Source organism: Mustelus asterias, unplaced genomic scaffold (assembly GCF_964213995.1).
Source record: "Mustelus asterias unplaced genomic scaffold, sMusAst1.hap1.1 HAP1_SCAFFOLD_2831, whole genome shotgun sequence".
NCBI lineage: Eukaryota > Metazoa > Chordata > Chondrichthyes > Carcharhiniformes > Triakidae > Mustelus > Mustelus asterias.
Genome location: NW_027592776.1, coordinates 12,917 through 28,469, shown reverse-complemented (window position 1 = coordinate 28,469; position 15,553 = coordinate 12,917). Strand labels below are relative to the sequence as shown.

At 51.7% G+C, this 15,553-nt stretch overlaps 1 protein-coding gene across 1 annotated transcript; it reads left to right on the top strand.

Annotated features, from left to right (window-relative positions):
• Nucleotides 1-247: 247 nt before the first annotated feature.
• Nucleotides 248-13,063, top strand: LOC144490063 (polypeptide N-acetylgalactosaminyltransferase 16-like; the record flags this gene model as incomplete). Its single annotated transcript, XM_078207874.1, has 4 exons — nucleotides 248-315; nucleotides 6,451-6,516; nucleotides 9,005-9,126; nucleotides 12,901-13,063. Coding segments are annotated over 4 exons (367 nt in total), but the record flags the coding sequence as incomplete, so codon positions are not given.
• Nucleotides 13,064-15,553: the final 2,490 nt, after the last annotated feature.

The following is a 15,553-nucleotide window of genomic DNA, read 5'->3' as shown; positions in this document are numbered from 1 at the left end:
AGGCTTTATTGGAGATTGGTTCTGATTGGTAGGCTTTATTGAAGATTGGTTCTGATTGGTAGGCTGGTTGTAATCAATAGGCTTATTACAAAACCCATAGCAAGCAAATCAAATTAATTGTTGGAATTATATTTTCTCCTTTGATAAAATGTAACATTAACTCCCAAACACTGGTTACTTTTATAATGATTTGATTGCACACAGCAGACGTCCCTCACTAACTGGAGTGTTTCTATCTCTCTAACAGTGTGTTGAATCGCAGTCCTGCCTATCTTGTCCATGAGATCATTCTAGTCGATGACTTCAGTGAGGACCGTAAGTATCGGATAACCTCCGGACTGACCTTTCCTTTAAGGATATGGAGAATGGGGAAAGTGATAGTTGAAGAATGAACAGCTACAATGGCCTTATTCTGTGACGTCCCACAGAATCATTGTGGTGTAGATCGAGTCTGCACTGACTCTCTGAAAGAGCATTCTACCTGGTCCCACCCTGCTGTCTTATCCCCATAACCTTGCACAGTCTCTCTTTTCAGGTAGCAATCCAATTCACTTTGGAATCCCCCCCGATCAAACCTGCCTCCACCACCCTCTCAGGAAGTTCATTCCAGACTCCAACCACTCTCTGGGTGAAAAAACTTGTCCTCAAATCACTTTTACACCTTTTGCCAATGAGTTTGAATCTGTACCCTCGAGTTCTTGGTGCTGTCTTGAGTGGGAACAGTTTCTCACTGTTTACCCTGTCTGCACCCCTCCGGGTCCTGAATATCTTTATTAAGTCTCCTCTCAGCCTTCTTTTCTCCAACGAAAACAGGCCCAACTCTCCAATCCTTATCGCTACAGTCCTTTATCTGGGGAATCATTGTTGTGAATTTCCTCCATACTCTCTCCAATGTCTTCACATCCTTCCTCACGTCTGGCACCCGGAACTGAACACAGTACTCGAGATGAGGCCTAGTGGTTAACCGAGTGGTTAGGCCGCATTTGGAGTATTGTGTATAATTCTGGTCACCACACTGCCAGAAGGATGTTGATGCATTGGAAAGGGTGCAGAAGAGATTTACCAGGATGTTGCCTGGTTTGGAGGATATGGACGATGAAGAAAGGTTGAACAAACTTGGATTGTTTAGATTGGAGCGTCGGAGGATGAGGGGGGACCTGATAGAGGTTTACAAGATTATGACCGACTTGGATAGAGTGGATAGTCAGAGTCTTTTCCGCAGGATAAAAAGGGTTAATTACTCGGGGGCAGAGGTTGAGAGTGAGAGAGGGAAGGTTTAAAAGAGATGTAAGGGGCAAATTTTTCCACGCAGAGGGTGGTGAATGCCTGGAACGCGCTGCCGGAGGAGGTGGTGGAAGCAGATTCTATAACAACGTTCAAGAGGATAGATACATGAATTGGCAGGGAATAGAGGGATATGGACCATGTAGAGGCAAGAAAATATTAGATTAGAGAGACATCTGTGTCACCACAGACTTGGTGGGCCGAAAGGCCTGTTCCTGTGCTGTACTGTTCTTTGTCCTTTGATACAAGTTCAACATGACCTCCTTCCTCTTGTACTCAATGTCCTTATTAATAAAGTCTCAGTTACTATATGCTTTATTAGCTACTCTCTCAACATGTGCTGCCATCTTCAATGACCTATGTACATAAACATGGAGGTCCCTCTGTTCCTGAACCTCCCTTAGAGTTTCTCCCTTTATTTTATACTGTCTCTCCATATTCTTCCTGCCAAATTTCTCACATTTCTCTGCATTGAACAGCATCTGCCACTTGTCTGTCCAATCCACCAACATGTCAATATCCTTTTGATATTCAAGACTCTCCTCATCACTGGTTGACGATGTTTCCAATCTTTGTATCACTTGCAAGTTTTGAAATCATGTCCTGAATACCACAGTCTAGGTCATGAATATATATCAGGAAGAGTAAGGGTCCCAACATTGACCCCTGGGAAACTCCACTGCAAACCTTCCTCCAATCTGAAAAACAACCATTTATCACCTCTCTCTCTTTCCTATCACTCAGCCAATTTCTCATCCAAGTGCTTTCCCTTTTCTTCTGCGAGCTAGAATTTTACTCACAAGTCTGTTGTAAGGCACTGTATCAAATACCTTTCGAAAATCCATATACACCACATCAACGGTGTTACCCTTATCAACCCTCTCTGTTACCTCCTCAAAAAAACTCTAGCAAGTTAATTAAACATGATTTTAATTTAATGAATCCATGCTGGCTTGCCTTAATTATCCTGCATTTGTCTAAGTCGCTCTTGATTTTGTCCCAAAATATAGTTTCCAGAGGATTCCCTCCCACTGAAGTCAAACTGACTGCTCTGTAGTTACCGGCTTTATCCTTGCACCCCTTTTTGAACAAGGGTGTAAGATTCGCAATTCCCCAGTGTTGTGGCAGCAGGAGGGTTTAGCTTTCTATCTCTTCCTTTTATCAATAGTAAGCAGTGCAGCATTGCTCCTGATCGGTTAGTTATTTTTATCTCCACACCCACACTGTTCCTTTGGGGAATACTGGGAAACTGCTGGAAGATTTTCCAAGCTGGCTGTCCGTCCGTTGAACCGCGTTGAATGCTCCTTCTGTAGCCAGCAGTTCCTAGCGCTGGACACGAGCCTGAAGCTACTGTCCAGTGGTAGGGGCACTACCCACTTCCCCATCCAGTGATCAGACAGTGAATGTAACATCTTGTCCAGGATCCAGGGTAGAGACAGAGGCTGCGATTCTCCCAAAAGTGCTGAATTGGCGGGAAAACTGTTCTAGATCCCGACTGTTTTCTCAGTTCAGCTTCTCACCTGAATCTCCCGCACTCTGTGCACTGCAGAGGTCCCAGTCGTGAATCTCATTAAAAACCCAGAGGAACATAGAACAGTACAGCACAGAACAGGCCCTTCGGCCCACGATGTTGTGCCGGACGGGGTCTATTCACACCAGAGTCTGACCGTTCTGGAGCTCTGCGCATGCGCAGTGACCCCGATCTGTCAGTCTCCCCGTTTGCTGTCCAGCTCAATCGCTGGCCAGCCTGGGACCCCCACAGTGCTGCCCCTTCGCCCCCCCCACACCCCCCCCCACCCCCCGCAAGGCATGATCGCGGCCCCCACATCAATTCCCAGGCCAGCGCTGACCGCATCCCCCCCCCCCCCCCCCCCACCCAGCCCTGGAGTGCCCTGATGTCGAGCCCACCCCCTTCCCCCCAGCAGTGGCGATCCTCACCCCCTCACCCTGGCAGACGTCTCCCCACTCCACCCAGGGTCAGCCCCCCCCACCCCACCCCTGGAGGCTGGGCCCCCCTGGCAGACCCCCCGCCCCCCCCCCAGCCCTGGAGTGCCCTGATGTCGAGCCCACCCCCTCCCCCCCAGCAGTGGCGATCCTCACCCCGGCAGATGTCCCCCCACTCCACCCGGGGTCAGACCCCCCCCGCCCCTCGGAGGCAGGGCCCCCCTTGGCAGACCCCCCCCCCCCCCCCCCCCCCACCAGCCCGCCCCAATCACTGCCCTCCCTCCATCCCACACTGATCCCATGCAGAGTGGCAGCGGGACCCCCCACCAATCGCCCCTAGGCCCTGCCCACAATAGGCCCTGCCTCCGTGGCACTGCCCGATGCCCGATGGGCAGTGCCAGGGTGCCCCCTGGGCATGGGCACTTTGTCCCTTGGGCAGTGCCAGGGTGCCCATGACCAGTGGGCACCACCCCCCTGCCACCCAAACCCCTGGGGGGGCCCCGATTGCCTCCCCTTCATTCCGACGGGGTCTCCCGCTGGTTCCCCGAACGTGGGGAGCTAGTCTGAACCCCGCCGGAATGACGTACCCCTGGCGGGGTGGGAGATTCGATCGGGACCTGAAAGGTCCCAATAATTAACTCATAAACATATTTATAATACATGTAGAAAAGATTTAAATGACTTGCCTGCCTTCCCGCCGGTTTCCAGCGTGGCCTGACCGGCGACTGTTTGCCGGCTCTGGGAGGTGTGCCTGCGTTCCCGGTGCATGCACAAACCCCTGTGCAAGGCGGCAGACTCCGTGTCTCCCACCCTGACCCGACACAGAGGCTGTGGGTCGCAATGGCAGAATCGCTGCCACAGGTGGCAGAGTTCAGAAAGTTACTCCATGGCGCCGTCAGCTGGACATAGCCTGAAACTGCACTGTTCCAGCAAGTTGGTATTTCACAGAATTGTTACAGTGCAGGAGGAGGCCATTCAGCCCATTGTGTCGGCACTGACTCCCTAAACAAGCATCATGTCTTAGTGCCATTTCCCTGCCTTTTCCCCGCACCCCTTCACAGTGTTTTTATTCAAATAATCATCTAACACCCTCTTGAGTGCCTCGACTGAACCTGCCTCCACCACACTTCCAGACAGTGCATTCCAGACCCCACTCGCTGTGAGAAAGTATTTTCTCGCATCAGACTTGCTTGTTTTATAAATCACTAAACCTGGGACGGCACGGCAGCACAGTGGTTAGCACTGCTGCCTCACAGTGCCAGGGACCCGGGTTCGATTCCCGGCTTGGGTCACTGTCTGTGTGGACTCTGCACATTCTCCCCGTGTCTGCGTGGGTTTCCTCCGGGTGCTCCGGTTTCCTCCCACAGTCTGAAAGACGTGCTGGTTAGGTGAGTTGGCCATGCTAAATTCACCCTCAGTGTTTCCAAACAGGCACCGGAGTGTGGCGACTAGTGGATTTTCACAATAACTTCATTGCAGTGTTAATGTAAGCCTACTTGTGACATTTAAAGATAAATAAACTTAAAACTCTCATTCTCAATCCTTTTGTGAGCGAAAACAGTTTCTCTCTATCTACCCTGTCCAGCCCCTCGTGATTTTGAACATCTCTATTAATCTCCTCTTAACCTTCTCTCCAAGAAGAACAGTCCCAACCTCTCCGATCTATCCTCATAACTGAAGTTTCTCATCCCTGGAACCATTCTCGCAGCCCTCTTCTGCACTCACATCCTTCCTATAGAGTGGCACCCAGAACTGTACACAACATTCCAGCTGAGGTCTAACTAGTGTCTTACTTAATTTTAGTATAACCTCCCTGCTCTTGTACCCTGTATCCCAATGTGCATTTATCTTCTTTACAAGTCTCCCACGAGGGACCTTTGCTAAAATCCATATAAACTACATCGACTGCCCTACCCTCATCTACACACCTGGTCACCTCCTCAAAAAATTCAATCAAATTTGTTGGACACGACCTCCCTCTGACAAAACCATGCTGACAATCCCTGATCAAACCTTTCCTCTCCAAATGGAGATAGATTCTCTCCTTCAGAATCTTCTCCAGTAGTTTCCCAACCACAGACGGGAGACTCACTGGTCTGTAGTTCCTTGGCTTATTTCTACAACCTTTCTTAAATAGCGGAACCACATGAGTCGCCTGGCACCACCGCCATGACCAGAGGGGAATTGAAAATTTGGGTCAGAGCCCCCTGTAATCTCCTCCCTCGCCTCCCACAACAGCCTGGAACACAATCCATCTGGACCTGGATATTTATCCACTTTTAAACCTGCAAACTCCTCCAATACCTTGTCCTTCACTCTGTCAATTTGATCAAGAAGCTCTCAGTCTCCCTGAATTCCATACCATTGTCCTCATTCTCCCGGGTGAAGCATCCATTGAACACCCGACCAGTGTCCTCTGCCTCCACCCACAGATCTCCCCCCCTTGGTCCTTAATGGACCCCACTTTTTACCCGGTTATCCTCTTCCCATTGATATACTTATAGAATATCTTGAGATGTGAAAGTTCCCCTGGCCTTGATTTGAAGAGTAGCAGGGGAGGAATCTGCAGCTTCCTCGCGAGTATTTAATCATCAAACAACATCCTAAACACTGGCGATCTGGTCATTATCACAACGCTGTTTGTGGGATCTTGCTGTGCACAAATTGGAGGCCTCACTTCCTCCATTGACTGACCATCAAAAGGGCTTCATTGGCTGTGAAGCAGCTTGAGATGTCAGGTGATGTGAAGGGTGCTATGTAAATGCAGGACTTTCTTTTTGATTTGAACCAGTTGGGGCTGTTTGACTCTCTGGTACCCACAGGTTTGGACTGGTGATGGGGAGGGGTCGGGGGGGAGGGGTTGGGGCCTCGGGAGGGGTTGGGGCCTCGGAACGGGTCAGGGCCCTCGGGAGGGGATGGGGGAGGGGGAAGGGGTTGGGGAAGGGGTCGAAGCGATGGGGAGGGGTTGGGGCCCTCGGGAAGGGGAGGGGTCAGGGGAGGGGTCGAGGCGATGGGGAGGGGTCGGGGGGAGGGGTCGGGGAGGGGTCGAGGCGATGGGGAGGGGTTGGGGCCCTCGGGAGCGGTCGGGGGGAGGGGTTGGGGCCCTCTGGAGGGGTGGGGTGGGGAGGGGGAGGGCCCTCGGGCTCTGTGAGGTGAAACTTCATTACCTGGTACCTTCCACTTGCTGTCAAACTCTGAACCTGTGCCATTCTCTCCCTCCAGCCAATGACTGCCAGTTACTGACCAAACTCCCAAAGGTGAAATGTTTCCGGAATCTTCGCCGGGAAGGTGAGGTGGGAGCTGCCGGTAACTCGCTCGTGTGTTTTATAAACTCTGCTCCGGAATCTCCCACATCATTGGATTGGATTGGATTGGATTTAGTTTGATTTGATTTATTATTGTCACATGTATTAACATACAGTGAAAAGTATTGTTTCTTGCGCGCTATACAGACAAAACATACCGTTCGTAGAGCAGGGAGGGTGCAGAATGTAGTGTTACAGTCATAGCTAGGGTGTGGAGAAAGATCAACTTAATGCGAGGTTGGTCCATTCAAAAGTCTGACAGCAGCAGGGAAGAAGCTGTTCTTGAGTCGGTTGGTACGTGACCTCAGACTTTTGTATCTTTTTCCCGACAGAAGAAGGTGGAAGAGAGCATGTCCGGGGTGCGTGGGGTCCTTAATTATGCTGGCTGCTTTGCCGAGGCAGCGGGAAGTGTAGACAGAGTCAATGGATGGGAGACTGGTTTGCGAGATGGATTGGGCTACATTCACGACCTTTTGTAGTTTCTTGCGGTCTTGGGCAGAGCAGGAGCCATACCAAGCTGTGATACAACCGGAAAGAATGCTTTCTATGGTGCATCTGTAAAAGTTGGTCAGAGTCGTAGCTGACATGCCAAATTTCCTGAGACTTTGATTAGTAAATTTGCGGACGACACAAAGGTTGGTGGATTTGCAGAAAGTGATGAGGACCATCAGAGGATACAGCAGGATATAGATCGGTTGGAGATTTTGGCGGAGAGATGGCAGATGGAGTTTAATCCGGACAAATGTGAGGGAATGCATTTTGGAAGGTCTAATACAGATAGGAAATATACAGTAAATGGCAGAACCCTTAAGAGTATTGATAGGCAGAGAGATCTGGGTGTATAGGTACACAGGTCACTGAAAGTGGCAACGCAGGTGGAGATGGTAGTCAAGAAGGCATATGGCATGCTTGCCTTCATCGGCCGGGGTATTGAGTTTAAAAATTGGAAAGTCATGTTGCAGCTTTACAGAACCTTAGTGAGGCCGCATTTGGAATATAGTGTTCAATTCTGGTCGCTGCATTACCAGAAGGATGTGGAGGCTTTGGAGAGGGTACAGAAAAGATTTACCAGGATGTTGCCTGGTATGGAGGGCATTAGCTATGAGGAGAGGTTGGAGAAACTTGGTTTGTTCTCACTGGAGCGACAGAGGTTGAGGGGAGACCTGATGGAAGTCTACAAGATTATGAGAGGCATGGACAGAGTGGATAGTCAGAAGCTTTTTCCCGGGGTGGAAGAGTCAATTACTCGGGGGCACAGGTTTAAGGTGCGAGGGGCAAGGTTTAAAGGAGATGTACGAGGCAGACTTTTTACACAGAGAGCAGTGGGTGCCTGGAACTCGTTGCCGGGGGAGATAGTGGAAGCGGATACGGTCGTGACTTTTAAAGGGCATCTTGACAAGTACATGAATAGGATGGGAATAGAGGGATATGGTCCCCGAAAGGGTAGGGGTTTTAGTTCAGTCGGGCAGCATGGTCGGTGCAGGTTTGGAGGGCCAAAGGGCCTGTTCCTGTGCTGTAATTTTCTTTGTTCTTTGTTCTGAGAAAGTAGAGGCGTTAGTGAGCTTTCTTAGAATCATAGAATCCTACAGTGCAGAAGGAGGCCATTCGGCCCATCGAGTCTGCTCTGACCACAATCCCAGCCAGGCCCCATCCCCATAACCCAATGCATTTACCCTAGCTAGTCCCCCTGACACTAAGGGTTTAGCATGGCCAATCAACCTAACCGCACATCTTTGAACTGTGGGAGGAAACCGGAGCACCCGGAGGAAACCCACGCAGACACGGGGAGAACGCGCAAACCCCACACAGACAGTGACCTGAGCTGGGAATCGAACCCAGGTCCCTGGCGCAGTGAGGTAGCAGTGCTAACCACTGTGCCGTCGTACCACTCATATAGCACTAGCTATAGTGTCGGTATGGAGGGAGTTTCCATTCTTATTTCACAGTTCCAGCTTCCCGCCTGTGATAGAGACTGGGGCTGTGAATATGGGCAGCAGCTTTACTTGGTGTTGGGAGGAGGATGCGGTGAGGGGAGGGGGCACAGAGGGACAGGGTGGTGCGGTCACCCCCCAGCCTGGGAGACCAAAGGCACCCCAGTTTGATTCTTTATTTTCAGGGTCCGAGACCCCACTCCCCATTCTTCTCCCAAAGACACGAACCCAGAACTGAACCATGGTTCCGCAGAGCGTCAGAGAGCTGGTACTGAGCGTGTGCTCTTCATGTGGAATTGTTGTCCAGCTATTTGACTGTGGAACACTTCACCTCTCACTCAGCAGACAGCAGTGGGTGTTTTCTAACAGGTTGGGGGTTAGGGAATTTGGAGGTGTTTGAAGACAGGATGGTTTTGCCGTCTGTGGGGATGTGATTATTTCTCGTCAATGGTCTGATTATTGAGTTATTATAAACAGAGCAGCTCTGAGCTTACACACTGGTGCTCCAGCCTCTCGGCAATGACGTTGTGCTTGTGTCAGGGTTGATCCGGTCGCGGGTCCGAGGAGCTGAAGTTGCTGAAGCTGGAGTCCTGACCTTCCTGGACAGTCACTGTGAGGTCAACAAGGATTGGCTGCCTCCCCTGCTCCAGAGAGCCAAAGAGGTGAGACATAGCCTTCAATCATCAGGGTAAAGGGATCGAGCGATCCCGCCTCCAGAGTACAGGGACCGAGCGATCCCGCCTCCAGAGTACAGGGACCGAGCGATCCCGCCTCCAGAGTACAGGGACCGAGTGATCCCGCCTCCAGAGTACAGGGACCGAGTGATCCCGCCTCCAGAGTACAGGGACCGAGCGATCCCGCCTCCAGAGTACAGGGATCGAGCGATCCCGCCTCCAGAGTACAGGGACCGAGCGATCCCGCCTCCAGAGTACAGGGACCGAGCGATCCCGCCTCCAGAGTACAGGGACCGAGCGATCCCGCCTCCAGAGTACAGGGACCGAGCGATCCCGCCTCCAGAGTACAGGGACCGAGCGATCCCGCCTCCAGAGTACAGGGACCGAGCGATCCCGCCTCCAGAGTACAGGGACCGAGCGATCCCGCCTCCAGAGTACAGGGACCGAGCGATCCCGCCTCCAGAGTACAGGGACCGAGCGATCCCGCCTCCAGAGTACAGGGACCGAGCGATCCCGCCTCCAGAGTACAGGGACCGAGCGATCCCGCCTCCAGAGTACAGGGACCGAGCGATCCCGCCTCCAGAGTACAGGGACCGAGCGATCCCGCCTCCAGAGTACAGGGACCGAGCGATCCCGCCTCCAGAGTACAGGGACCGAGCGATCCCGCCTCCAGAGTACAGGGACCGAGCGATCCCGCCTCCAGAGTACAGGGACCGAGCGATCCCGCCTCCAGAGTACAGGGACCGAGCGATCCCGCCTCCAGAGTACAGGGACCGAGCGATCCCGCCTCCAGAGTACAGGGACCGAGCGATCCCGCCTCCAGAGTACAGGGATCGAGCGATCCCGCCTCCAGAGTACAGGGATCGAGCGATCCCGCCTCCAGAGTACAGGGATCGAGTGATCCCGCCTCCAGAGTACAGGGATCGAGCGATCCCGCCTCCAGAGTACAGGGATCGAGCGATCCCGCCTCCAGAGTACAGGGATCGAGCGATCCCGCCTCCAGAGTACAGGGATCGAGCGATCCCGCCTCCAGAGTACAGGGATCGAGCGATCCCGCCTCCAGAGTACAGGGATCGAGCGATCCCGCCTCCAGAGTACAGGGATCGAGCGATCCCGCCTCCAGAGTACAGGGATCGAGCGATCCCGCCTCCAGAGTACAGGGATCGAGCGATCCCGCCTCCAGAGTACAGGGATCGAGCGATCCCGCCTCCAGAGTACAGGGATCGAGCGATCCCACCTCCAGAGTACAGGGATCGAGCGATCCCGCCTCCAGAGTACAGGGTCCGAGCGATCGCGCCTCCAGAGTACAGGGACCGAGCGATCCCGCCTCCAGAGTACAGGGACCGAGCGATCTCACCTCCAGAGTACTGGGATCGAGCGATCCCGCCTCCAGAGTACAGGGTCCGAGCGATCGCGCCTCCAGAGTACAGGGACCGAGCGATCCCGCCTCCAGAGTACAGGGACCGAGCGATCTCACCTCCAGAGTACTGGGATCGAGCGATCCCACCTCCAGGATACAAGGATCGAGCGATTCCCGCCTCCAGAGTAAAGGGATCGATCGATCCCGCCTCTCTTAGTAAAGGGATCGATCGTGCCTCTCTGAGTAAAGGGATCGATCGATCCCGTCTCTCTCAGAGAAAAGGGATCGATCGATCCCGTCTCTCTCAGAGAAAAGGGAGCGATCGATCCCGTCTCTCTCAGGGAAAAGGGAGCGATCGATCCCGTCTCTCTCAGGGAAAAGGGATCGATCGATCCCGTCTCTCTTGGAGTGGCAGGAGTGATCGATCCCGTCTCTCTCGGAGTGCCGGGAGTGATCGATCCCGTTTCTCTCGGAGTGCCGGGAGTGATTGATCCGGTCTCTCGGGATGATTTAACTTGGGGGAAGTATGAGATTATTGGTCACAATAGATTAGCAGAACCGTGTCTCAGCAGGTGTGAAACATTTTAACATTGTTCCTCGGACTCGGTGCTCCTTGTGTTTGGAATAGAAACGCAGCATGCAGAGCGGAAAGTGATTGGGAAGGCCAGTGGCCTTTTTGCAAGGTGATCGATGTACAAGAATGAAGACGTTTTGCTGGAATTGTACAGGCTTCACTGGGGCCACAGTTTCAGCAAAGCTTCAGCGGATTGGTTCCTGGGGTGAGAGGGTGGCCCGAGAGACTGAATATATTCTCCATGAGAACCCTACACGTTTCTGCAGCAGTTTAATAGGGAGGTGGTTTCCCCAGGCTGGGACGGGATAAAGGATCAGGAATTTGGGACTGAGATGAGGAGAGCTTTCTCCCTATCGAAGGTGATGAATCTTTGGAATTCTCCAATCTGGATGCTTCCTCACTCAATGTACTGAAGGATTCCGGATCCCTCTCAGAACGAAGGGATACGGGGAGCAGGCTCGGGACAGGGGCTGAATCATCTAATTCCACTCTTATTTTTGATGTCCTTGTGATACATCCCATAGAAATATAGAAACTAGAAGCAGGAGGAGGCCATTCAGCCCTTCGAGCCTGCTCCACCATTCATTATGATCATGGCTGATCATCAAATTCAAATATCCTGATCCCCCCGTCTTCCCATATCATAGAATCGCACAGCACAGAAGAGGCCCTTCAGCCCATCCAGTCTGCAACGACACATTAGAAACACCTGAATTTCCACCTAATCCCATCTGCCAGCACTTGGTCCATAGCCCTGAATGTTATGATGTGCCAAGTGCTCATCCAGATACTTTTTAAAGGATGTGAGGCATCCCGCCTCCACCACCCTCCCAGGCAGCGCATTCCAGACCGTCACCACCCTCTGGGTAAAAGTTTTTCCTCAGATTTCCTCACATCCCTAAACCTCCTGCCCCTCACCTTGAACCTCTGTCCCCTCGTAACTGACCCTTCAACTAAGGGGAACAGCTGCTCCCTATCCACCCTGTCCATGCCCCTCATAATCTTGTACACCTCGACCAGGTCACCCCTCACTCTTCTTTGCTCCAATGAAAACAACCCAAGCCTACTCAACCTCTCTTCATAACTTTAATGTTCCATCCCAGGCAGCAGGGATCCCTTGATCCCAAGAGCTATATCTAATTTCTTCTTGAAATCAGACAATGTTTTGGCCTCAACTACATTCTGTGGGAGTGAATTCCACACATTCACCATCCTCTGGGTGAAGAAAATTCTCCTCACCTCAGTTCTAAAAGGTTTACCCCTTATCCTCAATCTATGACCCCTAGTTCTGGACTCCCCCACCATCGGGAACATTCTTTCTGAATCTACCCTGTCTAACTCTGTTAGAATTTTATAAGTTTCTATGAGATCCCCTCTCACTCTTCTAAACTCCACTGAATATAATCCTAACCGACTTAGTCTCTCCTCATATGACAGACCTGCCAATCCCAGGAATCAGCCTGGTAAACCTTCGCTGTACTCGCTCTATAGCAAGGACATCCTTCCTCAGATAAGGACACCAAAACTGCACGCAATACTTCAGATGTGGCCTCACCAATGTCCTATAGAATTGCAGCAAAACATCCCTATTCCTGTACTCAAATCCTCTCGCTATGAAGACCAACATAGCATTCACCTTCTTTACCGCCTGCTGCACCTGCGCGCTTACTTTCAGCGACTGATGCACGAGGGCACCGTCACAGTCAGAGTAGAGGTAGAGACGGGCAGCCTAGGGTAAAGTCCCATCACACGTTGTGCACGGGTGGCTTGGGGCTCATGTGTGATCATGCCTCGGTCATGTCTAGTTACTGTGCATTCTCTGTGTCAGGACCCGACCCGTGTGCTCAGCCCGGTCATCGACATCATCAACATGGACACCTTCGCTTATGTGGCAGCTTCGTCCGACCTGAGGGGAGGTAGGCTGGAGAGTCAGCAATGAGCATAGAGGTTCACAGCATGGAAACAGGCCCTTCGGCCCAACCTGTCCGTGCCGTCCAGTTTTTAACCACTAAGCTAGTCCCAATTGCCCACATTTGGCCCATATCCCTCTAAACCCATCGTACCCAAGTAACTGTCTAAATGCTTTTTAAAAGACAAAATTGTACCCACCTCTACTACTACCTCTGGCAGCTTGTTCCAGACACTCACCACCCTCTGAGCAGACCTATCCCTGAATCCATAAATAAATCACACAAGCTGATGGTGAAAGGGAGGTTGCCTCTGACATGGACCCTGCCCCGTCAGAGGGAAGTTCAGGAGGAATAAGGAATGGTGAAGGGAATCCAGGTGGAATAACGGGATTGTGGAATTGGGACTGACGATACTACAGCTAAATCAGCAGCTGATTCAAAGATCGCTAGGAAAGTGAATATTGAAGAGGATACAGGGTCTGCAGGGGGGGTAGAGACAGCTAAGGTGAGTGGACACAAATGTGACAGATGGAATAAAACGTGAGGTTATCCACTTGGGCAGGAAGAATTGGAAAGCAGGATTTAATTTAAACAAAGGCTGCACGTTGCTGGAAGACAGAGGGATCTGGGTGTTCCTGTACGTGAATCACAGAAAGTTAGCAAGTGGTCAGGAAGGCAAATGGAAAGTTGGCCTTTATTGCATAAGGGCTGGAGTATAAACGTCAGGAAGTCTTGCTGCAAATGTACAGGGCATTGGGGAGGCCACACCTTCTTCTGAGGGAGGCTTATCAGCGGAGATGCTGAGAGGAAGTTTCCCCTCAGGCCAGGAGGTACATTTGTCAAAACAAGGTGTCTCCAATTTAAGTAAGAAGTCTCACAACACCTGGTTAAATCCAACAGGTTTATTTGGTTAGCACAAGCTTTCAGAGCGCTGCTCCTTCATCAAGTGAGTGGGAGTTGTGTTCACAAACAGGGCATATAAAGACACAAACTCAATTTGTGGTTGGAATGCGAGTCTTTACAGGTAATCAAGTCTTAAAGGTACAGACAATGCGAGTGGAGAGAGGGTTAAGCACAGGGTAAAGAGATGTGTATTGTCTCCAGCCAGGACAGTTAGTGAGATTTTGCAAGCCCAGGCAAGTCGTGAGGGTTAGAGATAGTGTGACATGAACCCAAGATCTCGGTTCTGGCCGTCCTCATGTGTGCGGAACTTGGCTATACGTTACTGCTCAGCGATTCTGCGCTGTCGTGTGTCGTGAAGGCTGCCTTGGAGAATGCTTACCCAAAGATCAGAGGCTGACTGCCCATGACTGCTGAAGTGTTCCCCAACAGGAAGGGAACACTCCTGCCTGGTGATTGTCGAGCGGTGTCCATTCATCCATTGTCGTAGCATCTGCATGGTCTCCCCAATGTACCATGCCTCGGGACATCCTTTCCTGCAGTGTATCAGGTAGACAATGTTGGCCGAGTTGCAAGTGTATGTACCGTGTACCTGGTGGATGGTGTTCTCACGTGAGATGATGGCATCTGTGTCGATGATCCGGCACGTCTTGCAGAGGTTGCTGTGACAGGGTTGTGTGGTGTTGTGGTCACTGTACTCCTGAAGGCTGGGTAGTTTGCTGCGGACAATGGTCTGTTTGAGGTTGTGCGGTTGTTTGAAGGCAAGAAGTGGGGGTGTGGGGATGGCCTTTGCGAGATGTTCATCTTCATCAGTGACATGTTGAAGGCTCCGGAGAAGCTGTCGTAGCTTCTCCGCTCCGGGGAAGTACTGGACGACGAAGGGTACTCTGTCCGCAGTGTCCCGTGTTTGTCTTCTCTGAGAAGGTCGGTGCGGTTTTTCGCTGTGGCACGTCAGAACTGTTGATCGATGAGTCGAGCGCCATATCCTGTTCTTATGAGGGCATCTTTCAGCATCTGTAGGTGTCTGTTGCGATCCTCCTCATCCGAGCAGATCCTGTGTATACGGAGGGCTTGTCCGTAGGGGATGGCTTCTTTAACGTGTTTAGGGTGGAGGCTGGAGAAGTGGAGCACCGTGAGGTTATCCGTGGGCTTGCGGTACAGTGAGGTGCTGAGGTGACCGTCCTTAATGGAGATGCGTGTGTCCAAGAATGCAACCGATTCCGGAGAGTAGTCCATGGTGAGTCTGATGGTGGGATGGAACTTGTTGATGTCATCATATAGTTGTTTCAGTGATTGTTCGCCATGAGTCCAAAGGAAGAAAATGTCATCGATGTATCGAGTGTATAGCATCGGTTGAAGGTCCTGTGCGGTGAAGAGGTCTTGTTTGAACCTGTGCATGAAGATGTTGGCATATTGAGGTGTGAATTTGGTCCCATGGCTGTTCCATGTGTCTTGATGAAGAACTGGTTGTTGAAAGTGAAGACAGTGTGGTCCAGGATGAAGCGGATGAGTTGTAAAATTGCATCTGGAGATTGGCAGTTGTCGGCATTGAGTACTGAGGCAGTTGCAGCAATGCCATCATCGTGGGGGATGCTGGTGTAGAGTGCCGAGACATCCATTGTGACGAGGAGTGCTCCTGGTTCAACTGCTCCATGTGTGCTGAGTTTCTGT